General features: G+C 44.9%; 1 protein-coding gene across 6 annotated transcripts in view; it reads left to right on the top strand.

Annotated features, from left to right (window-relative positions):
- LOC123969654 (phosphofurin acidic cluster sorting protein 1-like) overlaps window positions 1-15,587 on the top strand; it is a 31,977-nt gene that overhangs the window by 4,726 nt on the left and 11,664 nt on the right. For 2 of the 6 annotated variants that reach the window (XM_046047247.1, XM_046047248.1), the window contains 14 exons: window positions 1,530-1,635; window positions 1,754-2,161; window positions 2,394-2,481; window positions 4,506-4,595; window positions 5,168-5,293; window positions 7,069-7,231; window positions 7,745-7,836; window positions 9,390-9,473; window positions 9,740-9,799; window positions 11,830-11,981; window positions 13,902-13,995; window positions 14,664-14,750; window positions 14,836-14,921; window positions 15,016-15,148. In XM_046047247.1, coding sequence (XP_045903203.1) covers window positions 2,124-2,161; window positions 2,394-2,481; window positions 4,506-4,595; window positions 5,168-5,293; window positions 7,069-7,231; window positions 7,745-7,836; window positions 9,390-9,473; window positions 9,740-9,799; window positions 11,830-11,981; window positions 13,902-13,995; window positions 14,664-14,750; window positions 14,836-14,921; window positions 15,016-15,148 — 1,293 coding nt within the window. In that variant the 5' untranslated portion in view covers window positions 1,530-1,635; window positions 1,754-2,123. Of the gene's footprint in view, window positions 1-1,529; window positions 1,636-1,753; window positions 2,162-2,393; window positions 2,493-3,552; window positions 3,624-4,505; window positions 4,596-5,167; window positions 5,294-7,068; window positions 7,232-7,744; window positions 7,837-9,389; window positions 9,474-9,739; window positions 9,800-11,829; window positions 11,982-13,901; window positions 13,996-14,663; window positions 14,751-14,835; window positions 14,922-15,015; window positions 15,149-15,587 lie in introns of those variants that run through there. The other 4 variants (XM_046047249.1, XM_046047251.1, XM_046047246.1 and 1 more) reach the window with 4 other exon arrangements.

The following is a 15,587-nucleotide window of genomic DNA, read 5'->3' as shown; positions in this document are numbered from 1 at the left end:
GTGCTTTCTCGTCCCTCTCCTCTCTCCTCCTATCACTTCCTGCAGGTTTTCTGGCTCTGGAGCTGTGGAGTCTGGATCTGTGGTTGCGGGTCACCTGCTGCCCCCGTGTTCCTGCTCGACACCCTCTACTGCAACGACTATTGTTGCTAGTCTTATTGTTATTATTGTTATTATAATCATTAACATTACGATGGTTACCATTAACACTATTATAAATATCTGTACCATTTTTCATTTAAATGTAAATGCTCCGTACTTGTATAGCGCCTTTCTAGTCTTTTCGACCACTCAAAGCGCTTTTACACTACATCCACCAGTCACACACATTCATACACTGAGCCTAAGTGCTCAAACGGAAACTAACATTCACACTCACTCATCATACACTTGCCCAAGGACACTTCGACATGCAAGCCAGGGATTGAACCGCCAACCTTCCGATTAACGGCCAACCCGCTCTACCTCCTGAGCCACAGCCGCCCCATTTAGTCTATAGCAACATTACCTTCACTGTCTGTACCTCTGTGTGTATATTGTGTAGGCTGCCTCCCTCCCCTCTCTCTCTCCTTACATCTCTCTCTCTCTCTCTTCCTCTCTCTCTCTCTCTCGCCCTCTCTCTCTCTCTCTCCCTCTCTCTCTCTCTCACCCCAACCGGTCGAGGCAGATGGCCGCCCACTCTGAGTCATGGTTCTGCTCGAGGTTTCTGCCTCTTAAAAGGAAGTTTTTCCTTGCCTCTGTCTCCTAGTGCTGCTCTTGGTGGGAACTGTTGGGCTTCTGTAAATATCATCACAGAGTACGGTCTAGACCTCTTTATGAAAAGCGCTGTGAGATAACTGTTGTTGTGATTTGGCGCTATATAAATGAAATTGAAATTGAATTGCTTGGCTGGAATGACCAAGAGTTCAGTCTTAAAAAGGGACGCCCCTGCTCTTATGGTGTGTGGTAGCTCGTTATTCTACATTTTTCTTAGTGTCAAAAGATCCTAGCATTTCAGTTCGTCTCCAAATACTGTCTGACTTCCTGTCTGTGTCAAACACCTCACAAATACAGTATTTAGTTTCAAATGTTACTCAGACTTCAGCAGACGTTACCCAACTTATAAAAGTTCCTGACACTGCAGTGAGCGGCTCTTCTTAATCAACGCATAGTGATTCAAAAGTAACAACAATGTTGTCTGCTAAGCTGCATCAGACAAATTCTCATGCATCTTGCCGATGCACGAAACAGTCGACTCACTTTATAAATAAGTGGCATCTGTTTACTTTCCCTGAAGCTTAATATGTTTCAGAAGAGTATAAAACTTTCCTCTGAAAATAAAGAATACATAACAGAGTATTGACGAGATTGAACCCTGGGTATTTTTAGGAAAATAATGTATATTTAAATCACATTGTCATAATGTTACAGTCAATTTACCAAGAAAAAGCTGAAATATTTCCAGAATAAAATGTAAACACTGGAGACTTTTAGACATTTTCACCACACACAGTTTACACTGTGGGAACCTCCTCCTTCTCTCCCTGCTGCAGGTGAGCAGGTGAGCAGGTATTAGCTCCTCTTGGCTGGTGTTGACAGGAAGCTGTGGAGGATGAGTCCCAACTTGGCCCTTCAGTAATGAGATCCCAGGAGGAACAGGTCTGACATTTACAGCTTCACCTCTCTGTCTAATGGGATTCTGGAGATGAAGGGGGCCATTGTAAGGAAAATATGGTGACGACACAGTGACTCACCAGTTCCCTGGTTTCCCTTTCAGGCCATCAGGAAATCATTTCTTCAGATCTCAACATATGAACATCTGGCTTTGAAGCTTCACTTATCAGTGCTGTAGTCACGCTTGGCTCTGAGGATGCCACTGAGGGTCAACTTTGGTCCAGACTGTTTCATCTGTTAGACTGGTTGGGAATTTGGTCCCAACATTTGTTGTCTCCAGAGGATGAAACCTCACAACCTTTCATCCAGCAGGTCAAAGGTTTCACTTATCCAGTGAAATATCTCGGCATCTACTGGAGGGATTGGCACAAACTTTCATGGTCCCCAGAGGATGAATCGCATAGATGGATGACAAGACGATGATCCCCTGGACACAGACACGCAGACGGAAAGACTCATAAAAAGGACTGCAAATGATGACAGGCCGAGTCAAAGAGAGCCCGAGATGCAGGTTCTGTTTTCTGAAAGCAGAGCTGTTCAACTGATTTAAATCTATGTGATGTTCCTGTGTGCAGCTGAAATATGAACTCATAAACAATTACTGAATTTCATTTGGTTGGCTGACACTTTATATTAAAAGATCCTGATCCAAATTAGGACCAAAAAAACACACGTAGGTGTATGAATACGTTGACCATGGATTCTAACCCGATTCTGTTTCGTGTCTGCTTTGTCGTCCCCAGGTTGTGCAGTCTGACTCTGAAGAGGTTGATGGTTCTGAAGGAGCTGGACAGAGAGCTAAGCTCCGTCGTCATCGCCGTTAAGATCCAGGTAAGATCCAGGTGAGGCACCAATGCTTCCAGGAAACTGAAGGTTTTATCACCTGTGAAGCTGCAAAACCTGCTGCATGACACATGAATCCACATGTGTCATTTACACTGGGGACACCAGGGTCATGTCCCCACCACTTTTTGAAAGCATTTGTTCTTAAAAAGCATGCAACAAGAAACATTACGCAAAAAATGAAATGCTTTGAGATTTGAGGTTAATTGCACAATAACCATTTCTACTTTTCAACACAAAGTGACGCTCCTGCATTAATCAGAAGACAACATGAAGTCAGTAAAGATTCTTAGTCAACCAGGTCAGAGCAAGTTCAGTTTTGAACTCCTCCTAACAAAGAGGCTGTGAATGAAACAACATTAATACAGAGACTGAGGCAAAGATGCTGTGTGAGGTGAGAGGGACAGGTGCATGCAGGTGTGTAAAAACAACAGGAAGTTAGTTATTGTAGTTTGGCTGTTGATTCATCTACTCACCAGCACAGTGGACGATTAAAATGTTTAATCTCATAGTTACGTGCAAAATTGAATAATGAATTCTAAAGTAGTGTATTGCACATTTTTAATTTAAATATACTGCTACATACACAAAAGTGCAATAACATGTGGTTTGCAAACACTTTAAACAAATAAGCTGAGCTTTTTCCCAGCAGTATTCCCTTTACACAGCAGCAATAAAACCTTTCTTATAAATCTCAACTTAAACATTAATGTAATCAAATCAAATATTAATCCAAAGCTGTTTGCTGCTGCCAGGACGTTACGTTTATCTAGCTTGGTAAAACAAGTTAGAGTCCAGAGCCACGATCAGAACATCAGAACAGGCTCCTTCTGAGCAGTTAACAGATATAAATCTGTTTTCTTTTATCAGGGAGCAGCAGAAACAGTCTGTGTTCAGCAGCAAGTGTCGCTGTCAGAGTGAACTAAAGTGCTCCCCTCACGTACACGCCCGCTGGCCGCTGAAGTTGAATTGTCTTGAACTTTCTGTACGCGACCTGCAGCACGAATCATTTGAAGATCCTCGCTGTTTGGGAGTTTCCAGAATCTATTACTGTTTTACTAAACAGGACATCAACAGGAGGGAATTCACAGGGCAGAGCATTCCCGCAAAACAACATGAAGGCCTGTCAGGTGAAGTTATGTAGCCTATAATTTTCACTTAAACGTTAAATAGGCTACAGCTGTGTAGCGCACAGAAGCCGTTGCCATGGTTACTCTCCATAGAGCGCCTGCTGATTACTCGCGGAGTACTTTCCTCCCTGTCTGATCACCCCGCGGGGCCAAGCGACTACGCTGTGATTTTAAGGACGTTCCTCAGACCGACATCTTCCCCAACACTAACCAGCATGCAGTGTGTAGCTCGCCACCTCTCTCTGGCGTTTGATCGTGTGTCTTGCTTTTGTTTATCTGCTTCTCCACACGCTGCATCCAGCGCGGTCTGCTGAAGCCTCCCTACGCTGCTGGTTTGGGAGGCTGATTTGCAGGCTGATCACCATCCCGCCCCTCCTGTGACCCAGGGTTTGACTGGATGTGTGTTCAGAGCCAGTGAGCAACAGACTTTCAAAATAATAATAATAACAATATAAAAAATAATTGTCGGTGTTAATTAAACAATGTGTTAATGCGATAATAACGCGTTAACGTGCCCAGCCCTACTGAAAACAAAATATATCTTACACTGAAAATAGGTCTTGCTTTTTGACAACAGTTGCATATTCTTCTGCCAAGTAACAATTATTAAGATAACAAACAATAATAATAATGTAAAACATTGTGATAATTTGACAGTAATTTTATACTAACAACAATTTTTTTTCTATAGCAGTCTGAGTTTCCAGTGGTTCGTGGCATGAGGAGATAAACCTTGTTGTTTCCATTCATTATGTCTGCTGTAGTTCCAAAACTTAGATCATGTGACAAAATCCTTTTTCCACAGTGCTGGCACATAGTGTCTTGATAAAAGTCTGATAAAAATGGTCTGATCCTGTATCTGTCTTCATGTCCGTCTCTCAGGGTTCGAAGCGGACTTTGAGATCCAACGAGTACCTTCTTCCTCCGGATGGACTGATGGAAACAGACCTGGAGCTCACCTTCTCACTGCAGGTCACACATTTAATTACTTATTTAACGCACATTAATGAGGTTATAAAATAAACTCTTCTTCCTTCGGTTCGTCCTGCTCCCCAGAAGTCGTAGTGGTTTCAATGGAACTCTGTTCGTCATAAGAGAGGATTATATTTACATGTAGTCATTTAGCTGACGCTTTTATCCAAAGCGACTTACTATTGCTATGTATCTGCTTCTCAGCAAGGTGGGGGGGGGGCAAGAGACTAATTAGCCTACCTATATTGTTAGCTTCTTCCCGTGGGCAGATTTATTGGTTTAATTTTTTTTATCTGTGCACCCGTTTGTCTCTTGCTTGGTATCCATAACAAGAACAAGTATTTTCAAGCTTCACAATAAAATATTTGAAACACAATTGCTATACATGTCGCACGCCTCTGGAGCCACTAGGGGTGAAGTGTCTTTCTCAGGGACACATTGGTGTGTCACAGTGGACTCTCACACCAAAGGTGTGTGTCTTATCCACTGCTCCATCACCACCACTGTACACACACTTCCTACCTGTTCCTTCTGCCCTCATGGAAAGCTGCGCGTGTCCCTCTGTCTTTCAGTATCCTCACTTCCTGAAGCGAGATGTGAACCGTCTGCATGTGATGCTGCAGAGGAGGAAGAGGTACAAGAACCGAACCATCCTGGGCTACAAGACCCTCGCAGTGGGAGTCATTAACATGGCCGAGGTACGACAGGTGTGGCTGCGTCAGTCTGTCCACATGTTTGGTTCAGACTGAAACGTTCACGTCCCCCTCAGGATGAACTGTAAGAACTTTACATCCAGCGCCATCATCAGGTCAACATGTTCATGTGGCCAACACTTTGGTTTCAGAACACATACCTGCAGAACTGACGACTCCCATCAGCCTCAGCTGTACGCTGTGTTTACTGCTAATGTTAGCATGCTAACAGCTAAGCTAAGATGGTGAACATTGTACCTACTAAACATCAGCATGTTAGCATTGCCATTGTGATTATTTAAACCAGCTGATTTTAAATCTGATTTATCAACATGAATTAAAACCTTTCACTCAAACATAGATAATACAGGTATCAATACTGTGAAATACTGTAGTAACACACATTTTGGACAGAGAACTCAGAACTACTGCTTCAAGGTTCCCAGTTCCTTTAGAGCCAGAGCACCTCTTTGTTGCTCTAAAACAACTGCGATGAAAGTTGTGATGTTCTTGGGCGTTTTTTGCCGATGAAATTGTGGGAATAAGTGAAAACTGCAGAGGTAAATGTGATATTTTAACTTTAGAATTGTAGTTGAATCAACTGTCCCTCCAGGACTTGGCGGGCCTGACCCCAACCCTGCATATTTAAACCAGCTGACCGGGATGCAGCAGCCTGTGTCTCGGTGTCTCGTCTGACGTCCTCCATGTGTGTCTGACATTCTCTCTCAAAGTGTTGATTTCCTTTATGTTCGACCACGACACTGCACGTTCTGCAGAACAGCTTCCTCACTTTGGTGAAGAACATCTGGATCCTGGTCTTCACGGCGCTTTGCTGTTATTGTTGTAGGTAAATGTGAGACGTTGGAGTCGCACATGTCTGCTGCGTCTTCTAAACAAGGAAGCGAGTTTGCTGATGTCGTAGAAATTGCTGGTGAGGGATTGAGCAAATAATTGAGTTACAGCAAACTGTTGTCTTTAAAGAATGTCTTAATAAAAGAGAATGACAGAGAAGTACTGCAGTAGAAACTCAGCTGGTCCAGAGACCTGTTGCCTGGGGCAGCTTCGAGCATCTGGCCCCCAGAAAAGGGATGCATAATCATTTAGACAGTCCAGGTTTCTATGTTTTGGGGAACAGAGATCCTCTCCAGGCCTTGAATGAAGATTCAAGGAGAGGAGAGGAACGACAAGAGAGGAAAACAATCTCACAGCTCTGACCTGAACCCTGCAATAAGGTTAAGGATAAAAAACAATGTGTATATATATCTATGACATAACAAGGATAGTAATAATAATAGTAGTAAAAATAGACGTACGTGCATAAAAGATTAGATGTAAGGAGAAACAATTTTCTGCCATTACAGCTGACATATGACAACGATTTGTGGGATGATAGGTCAACTTTGCAGAAAAGTTGTTGAATTCTCGGGGATTTCATGAATTTGTGTCAATAGTTGCGATCATGGCTGGAGGTCCTGTTAAGGCCAGATAACTAAAAATGAGATGGTCCAAACAGTCAAAGTCTGTATCAGTTCCACATCCATCAGAAGTGAACAACAACCTGCTGCAAAACACACAAACCACAGTAATCTGTGAAAACAGCTGCAAACTGTCTGAAGTGTGTCTTGTGAAGATCGGGCTGCAGATCTGACCGTCCTCAGCTCTCTGCAGCACGTCCCTGATCTTTTCTTTAGACGGTGACAGCATCACTTCTGTGTGTTGGTGTGTGTGGGCGGGTGTGTGTGTGTGTGTGTGTGTGTGTGTGTGTGCGCGTCCTGTCTCAGGTGATGCAGTATCCGACAGACCGAGCCCACGTCCTCGGTCTCCATAGCAACCTGAAGGATGCTTCGATGCGTGCGGCGGAGCTGAGCGTCCATTCCCTCTCCAGCCAGCCAATCGAACAGGAGGACGCAGGCGGTCACCACGGCAACAAGACCAAGACCTCAGGTAGGAGAACAATGAAGCCGACCTTCTCTCTGTCTGACAGCATCTGGCGCTCATTACAGACTGGCTCCTGATTGGTCGGTACCAAAGTACACATGAGCTCCTTGACAGTAGTAGCCTCTGTGGCCGCCTCCCCCACCCCTCCCCTCACCCCTCCCTTCCCCCCACAGACCTCTGATCCATTTGTTTCTTCGTGTTACAGCTGCACAGCACGCCGAGGCTGCAGGAACATTTCAGTCCTCCAGTCAGTTTGACTGCAAAACACCTCTGCTTTAAAATAACAGCAGCTGCATGTTTGATGGTTTCCCAGCATATTTAGTCTGATATCAGTGCAGAGGAGAGTCGCTGTGAAGCCTCTCTTCATCTCCAGTGTCTAAATACTGACGTTCAGCAGCATGTATGAGTTCTGCTTCACCTGCCGTGTGAACTGAAAGAGACGAGAAGATGTTACAAATCCTTTATCAGAGCATTTCAGTGTTTCAGGTTCTTTCAGTGAGAGCTGTTGGTGATTTACAGATCGCTCTCCCGACATGGAGAACTACTGGGAGGACGATGACGACAGCTTCTCCTCTGAACAGGAAGGAAGTGATGACGCAGTCCCACCTCAGGTGACTGACAGCTCAGCATAGCTGACACCACGCGCCCGTCTAACCTGTAAATGGAATGCAGCCGTTGTTACTGTTTTTTACAATTTAAACAAAAAGCCTTTAGTGTATTAATCAATAAGTCGACTCATTACAGATAGAGTGATGACTCCTTTGATGATCAATTCATTTTAACTGTGAAACCCTGCAGCCTCTCCGGCGCCCCTCTCAGGCTGTGATGTTCAGAAATCCAAACAGTTGGATGAGACACGGAGACGTCTCTATTCTTAGATCTTTATCACTTAGCAATTTAAAGTTTGTCCGGAGGATGGTGCCAGATGACAGCTCGTGTTGTTTCCCAAATCCTCTGTTCATCTTCTGTATGGTGGCCTTTTTGGGACCCTCAGACTAAGACTGTAAGGCTCAGCTCTATACGGTCACACAGGATCCTCTTTTATTCTGTCAGCCTCAACTGTAATTTAAGCTAAACGCTAACATCAGCATGACAACATTTTGCTATACACTCACTGGCCACTTTATTAGGTACCTTGCTAGTACCGAGTTGGACCCCCTTTGCCTTCAGAATTAATTCTTCGTGGCGTACTTTCAGCAAGCTGTTGGAAACATTCCTCAGAGACTTTGGTCCATATTGACATGATAGCATCACGCAGTTGCTGCAGGTCCACATCCATGATCCCGTGAGATCTGGTGACTGTGGAGGCCATTGGAGTCCAGTGAACTCATTGTCATGTTCAAGAAACTGTTCAGTTTGAGGTGATTTGAGCTTTGTGACATGGTGCATTATCCTGCTGGCATTTTCGTCCACACAACTGCTCACTGGATATTTTCTCTTTTTCGGACCATTCTCTGTAAACCCTAGAGATGGTTGTGTGTGTGAATCCCAGCAGATCAGCAGTTTCTGAAATACTCAGACCAGCCCGTCTGGCTGCAACAACCATGCCAAAATTAGCTCACTTAAATAAGTCACCTTTCTTCCCCATTCTGATGCTCCGTTTGAACTTCAGCAAGTTGACTTGATCGCATCTACATGCCTGAATGCACTGTGTTGCTGCCATGTGATTGGCTGATTAGCTAGCAATTGAACACGTGTACCTAATAAAGTGGCCAGTGAGTGTATATATTCATATTTTACATGTTGATATGTTGGCATATGTTAGCATGTTTAAATGCCAACACTTGGTCACTAATATTTGGAGTTTCAGTATGTTACTATGCAACAGTAAAGCATTTAACACACAATGTTAACACATTTAACATTTAGCAAACATATTAGCAAGCTCTGTTAGCATTCATCTGAGCAGAGGCTGTTTTAGAGCCCTGACTGTAATGACCTGAAGTGATGGACCTGTTGGTGTCAGAGGTTCACCAAGTCTTTAGGATTCATCCTCTCTAGAGTATGAATCTCTAAACCAGGATCATCCAGCACTTACCAAGATATTTTACTCTAAAGCAAAGTGATGGACCAATAGCGGCTCTGCTAATGTGGCTAAGCTAGCAAACGTTTCTGAATCGTATCGAGATTCACATTCATAACATCTCATCTATTTGTTTCAAAGGACTTGGATGATGATGATGATGACGTCCAGGGAAAGACGAAGAAGTCTCGCAGGAAAATGATCCGAACAGCCTCCCTGACGCAGGTGAGGACCAATCATACGCTGTTTTCTAGGAACACACCTGTCAGACTGCGTGCAGCACGTCCTGCCACAGAACATCAGTTACATTGTACGTTAGTCTGCTCAGCAGATACAGCAGCATTTATTGTAGTGTGTCAATGAAAAAGAATTATTGTAACATTGCATTGTTTAGGATATGAAAATGCTTGCAGTTTGACCAAATGAAACGGTACAAACTTCTTTAACTCTGTCTCACTTTGCTTCTGTTTCTCTGTGTTTCTGTTGTTCAGCAACCGAACTTCAAACAGAAGTTTGTGGCTCTGCTGAAAAGATTCAAAGTTACTGATGAGGTTTGTATAAAAAAATCTGTCTGCATGCATTTCAAGGATCATCCTAATTATTAAAGTGCGTAATGTCCGCTGCGGACGGGGGCGGCACCAAACACTAAATTGATAAAAATGTTAATAAGCTCATCAAATATGTATTTATTTATATGAATTACAATTTAATTTAATTTAATATCATTTTTTTGTCACTGTGTCATGTTTACAAAGAAGGCAAGTTCATTCACTATTAAATAAGTAGTTCTTTAATGAAATATATTTTCTCTCTTGAAAAGAGTTAGTTGCATTTACTCATTTGGCAGCAGTAAGAGCTATTAGGTCGTACGCCATCAATGGGGTAAATACCTGGGGGAAGAAGTTAGAGTTAACGAATAGCGCAATCAATACAAGAGAATTGTAAGGAGAGAAGCAGAAGAAGAGCACAGGAAGTGCATGTTAGAGGTTAGAGGTTAAAGGTGTTATAAGAGGAAGTGTTCTCTGAAGAGATGAGTTTTCAGGAGCTTGTATCATGGAGTTAGGTAGATGGGTGCAGACCCAGTAGTCGCTCTGTATTGCGCATTAATAACTTGAATTTGATTCTGGAGGCCCGGGGAGCCAGTGGAGGTCACTGAGTAATGGAGGGACATGAGTCCTTTTGGTTTCATCACAGCTGGTTATCAATCATGACGCCCAAGTTTCTCACCACCCTGGTTGGAGTGATGGTTGAGGAGGCAATTTGTAGTTTTAAGTTATGGTGGATAGATTGCTTGGCTGGAATGACCAAGAGTTCAGTCTTAGAGAGGTTTAGTTGAAGGTGGCGAGCCTTCATCCATGCAGGTATGTTAGAGAGACAGTCTGTGATCGGCGCCGAGACAGTGGGGTCGTCTGGCGGGAAGGATAGGTAGAGTTGTGTATCGTCTGCGTAGCAGTGGTAAGAGAAGCCATGGCATTGAATGATCGACCCCAGTGAGATGGTGTAAATTTAGAAGAGAATGGGCACCTAGCCTTGCGGCCCCTGTGTGGAGAGGCAGTGAGAGCACCTTGTCCTTGCCACAAAACATTGTAGGAACGCCTTGAGAGGTAGGATTCGAACCACAGGAGTGCTCTGCACGAGATGCCCATTGCTGAGAGTGCAGATAGCAGGATCCTGTGATTGACTGTGTCAAAGGCAGCTGATAGGTCAAGCAGGAGAAGAACCGAGGATTGGGCTGCAGCTTTAGCTGACCTTAGGGCTTCTGTTGCAGACAGAAGAGCCGTTTCTGTAGAGGGGCCACTCATAATACCAGACCTGCTCTTTTATGAAAAGCGCTGTGAGATAACTGTTGTTGTGATTTGGCGCTATATAAATAAAATAGACTTGAAACGGGGGGAAAAAACTAGCCTGTCGTTGTCCAAAGGATCCAAAACCCACCTCCCAGCAGCTCTAAAGCTTCCTGACTAACACGTTCTCTCTGGTTTGTTTCACCTTCTCATCTAACTTTCCTCAACAAATGTTGCCTCCAAGGCTAAATCGGATCAGTCGTGGCCGTTTTTTTAGCCCAAAAACTGATGGTAATTTGGTGATGTGTGTTCAGCTGATTTGGTCCTAATGGTTTGTGTGCCAAAAGTACTAATAACCTTTAAATTACATAAAGATGCATCTCAGAAAATATGAATATCCCGGAAAAGTTCATTTCTTGCCGTAATTTAATTCAAAAAGTAAATATATTAGTGAATATTTTGAGATTTTTGATTTACATAAGCTGTAAGCCGTAATAATCAAGGTTAAAACAAAAAAAGGCCTTTATATTTAACAAATTTAGAATGTATGAAAGTTTAACTTTTTGAAACATGAACCTTTTCACAGTATTCTAATTTTCTGAGATGCGCCTGTAGGGATAAATATATTTAATATATTTGTGATGGGGCTATACCGGCTGAAGCAGTGAAACCCTGAAGAAAACCTAATCCGGCTATGTTAACTAACATCCTGTAAATCTGTGTGTCACCTCAAACAACCTGAGATTACTGAGAAGACTCATATCTGTCATTCCGGCTGATCAGCTTGTGTCGTGCAGGTTCTGGACTCAGATCCAGTGGGTCAGAGTCAGGAGGCTGAGGAGGACCTGGACCTCCTGTATGACAGTCTGGAGGTTTACAACCCGAGTGACAGCGGCCCGGAGCTGGACGACAACGACAGCATCGTCAGCACACCAAAACCCAAACTCAAGTCAGGCAATAGATACACGTTTTCATTGTGTTACACTACAGAGAATACCTGACTACTGAATCCTGACTCTTGTCTGCTGACTTGCGACTCACGAATCCTGACTCCTGACTGCTGACTCGTGACTCCCGAATCCCGACTCCTGAATCTTGAATCCTGACTCCTGAATCCTGACTGCTGACTCGTGACTCGTGAATCTTGAATCCTGACTCCTGACCCGCGAATCCCAACTCCCGACCCATCAACTCCCGACTCCTGACTCCTGAATCCCGACTGCTGACTCCTGACTGCTGACTCCCAAATCTCGAATCATTACTCCTGACTGCTGACTCCCGAATCCTGACTCCTGAATCCCGAATCCCGACTCCCAACTGCTGACTCCTGACTCCTGATTCCTGACTCCCGAATCCTGACTCCTGACTCTTGACTGCTGACTCCTGACTCCTGACTCCTGACTCCTGACTCCCGAATCCCGAATCCCGACTGCTGACTCCTGACTCCCGAATCCTGACTCCTGACTCCTGACTCCTGACTCCTGATTCCTGACTCCCGAATCCTGACTCCTGACTCTTGACTCCTGACTCTTGACTACTGACTCCTGACTCCTGACTCCTGACTCCTGACTCCCGAATCCCGAATCCCGACTGCTGACTCCTGACTCCTGACTGCTGACTCCCGAATCCCGACTGCTGACTCCTGACTCCTGACTGCTGACTCCCGAATCCCGACTGCTGACTCCTGATACCTGACTCCTGACTTCTGATTCCTGACTCCCGAATCCTGACTGCTGACTCCTGATTCCTGACTCCTGACTCCCGAATCCCGACTCCTGACTGCTGACTCCTGACTCGTGGATGTTCAGATAATGAATCACTGCTGGCTTCAGATTTACTGGTTGGACCAGTAAATATTCCGAGGTTATTTGAGACAGTTTAAAAACTCTTGTGTGACGCCTGAGAGCAGGCCGGGCTGCATCTGTTGTGGAGCAGTTGGTTCTCGACCAGAGAGGGTTAGATAAAACACATAGCTAACGTGATAGCTTCCTCCATTTTGGACTCCCGGATCTCCCACTTAATCCCATCAAAGTTAAACTCTGAGCTAAAGCCTCATGCTAATGTACTTTGCCTCTGTGGATCAGTCATCTGATCCAGCAGTTCCACTGAGGTAAACTGATTTCGGTCCAGACTTTTACAATCAGCTGTCACCGAGCTGAACAGTTAGACCCTGGTCTGATTCTCAGCAGCAACACAAAGCAGTTTGTGTATTTTGTAGATGCAGATGAAAGATGTTCACATGCACAGGATCCTGGTTAGGAAGTGGTCTTTGGAGGATCCCAGTTATTTTTCACCTGGGTTTGGATCAGGGGTACTTAAATACACCTGCCCGACTTCCGCTGTGTCACAGTCTGTACAGAAAGAACTGTGGATGTAAAACACATTCCCATCATGTAGGTGCAGCAGTGTTAAATACACTGTCAGCCAATCACATCACTGGTCACAGAGAAGCATGACGACAACATGTGAAGTTGTCTGGGTGTTGCAGAGCGACAGGATGTGAACACACAGCGCAGCTGGCGTTCAGCAAAGTTAATTAGTTCAATGATGATGGAAACATTGATATGATTGCATTAATCCAACGCCATGCCAGGGATAATTCTACTGTATTCAGGATGTAACACTCACCTGATGACATTTTCCGTAATGTATCTCCAGAATCAAACATGAACCGCTGATTTTTATTTATTTATTTATTTGTTTAAACATTTGAAGTTGACACTTTGTCACATTGATATATTAAAATGGACAATTTCAGTGTGATTTTAGTAAGATCAGGTGCAGGACCAGCCACAGGTGTTACGTGTTTGCTTGTATTTGATGCTGTCGCTGTAAAGGTGCCTCTCTGTGTGTGACGTCTGACCCACAGGCCTTTCTTCGAGGGGATTTCTCAGTCGAGCTCTCAGACTGAGATCGGGAGTCAGAACAGTCAGAGGGGCCAACAGAAAGAACAGACTGCAGCAGTGAGTACAACGGATACTCTGATCAAACACGCTCACAGTGTTTTCAAAATGCCACTGACCTGGAGAGAAAGAGTTAAAGGAAATCAGCATCATCAGTCCTGTGGATTTCTGTTTCTGCAACATGAGCTCTGAACATTATACATCTGTTAACGAAATCAAGAAGTCTGAATGTGGCTTTGGTCTGATATGTCCTGAATAGGCCACCGTACATAAGCTGAACCCTTTGATTTAGGTTTAGCTTTCCTCTGGCTCCACCCTCGTAAACTTTACATTCATCCATCAGTCGTTCCTGATGTTTCACTAACATTAAAGCCTCATCAGGCCACAAAATGGCCGCAGACACTCTGTACTGTTGTTGTGATTTTGCTTGTAGGCAGGATGTGATGTAACAACCTCTCTCTTTTCAAGTCTGACAAAGTGGCAAATTTCTGTCCCGTTCCTGTTTACAGCATTTTCAGCCCTTGCAGCCTCTTTCTTGACGTCAGTAAAGCCTGTGAGGGTTCAGGGCTCAGGGTTTAGGGGGGACAACCCTTACAGGCTTTACTGCCTATCTGAAAAGAGATGAATGTGAATGTGTGAATGTTTTTGGTGCAGAAGAAGAGTCAGCCACAGACTCTGCTGCTCCCTGCAGGCCAGAGGCTGTAACCACTCTCTGTTGTCATTAACAGGCAGCAGAGCGGCAGTCTCCAGAGCGTCCTGCAGCTCAGGGGCCTCGAGGCCCCGAGGAGTCCAGAGGAGAGGAGGCCGTCCCCAGGGTGAGTGTGGACCAGGGACCTACTGTCTATCAGTGCCAACACACTCACACACAAGCATTCACACTTCTTCTTCTTCTTTTCACAGGAAGTCGAGGACGTTGCTGTGGGAACAGATGCAGGCCCGGCCGCCAAACTCTGTAAAACTGAGTCCCAAACACACATGTCACCGAGGTACACATACACACACACACACACACATACACACACACACACACACACCTACACACAAGACAGGACGTCAGCTGTCTGTCTGCTCTCTCTGCAGTAAGACAGGAAGTCAGCTGTCTCGCCATCCTTGGAGCGTCTCCATGAAGGACAGGCAGAACTCTAGAGGGACAGACAGAACCAGCAGCGTGGACAGTGAGACGTCGGTGGACTGCAGGATGCCTCCTCCCCAGGTGAGAAAGGTGAAACGTCTGAGTAGACCTTTCAGAATAAAAGCTGAAACTCTGTGATTATCTGTTTAAAATCTGTCTGAATTCTTGTATCTCGACACGTGAACAGACCTCAGGGAAGAAGCTGCTGAGTAAATGTTTAAATTAAAGCCAGCAGGGGGCGACTTAAACCTGCGTCCTCTCTAGCAGCCAGCAGGGGGCGACTTAAACCTGCGTCCTCTCCAGCAGCCAGCAGGGGGCGCCTTAAACCTGTGTCCTCTCTAGCAGCCAGCAGGGGGCGACTTAAACCTGCGTTCTCTCTAGCAGCCAGCAGGGGGCGACTTAAACCTGCGTCCTCTCTAACAGCCAGCAGGGGGCGACTTAAACCTGCGTCCTCTCTAGCGGCCAGCAGGGGGCGACTTAAACCTGCGTCCTCTCTAGCGGCCAGCAGGGGGCGACTTAA

This window comes from Micropterus dolomieu, linkage group LG04 (genome assembly GCF_021292245.1).
Source record: "Micropterus dolomieu isolate WLL.071019.BEF.003 ecotype Adirondacks linkage group LG04, ASM2129224v1, whole genome shotgun sequence".
In the NCBI taxonomy this organism is placed as follows: domain Eukaryota; kingdom Metazoa; phylum Chordata; class Actinopteri; order Centrarchiformes; family Centrarchidae; genus Micropterus; species Micropterus dolomieu.
This window is presented reverse-complemented; position numbering and strand designations above follow the sequence as displayed.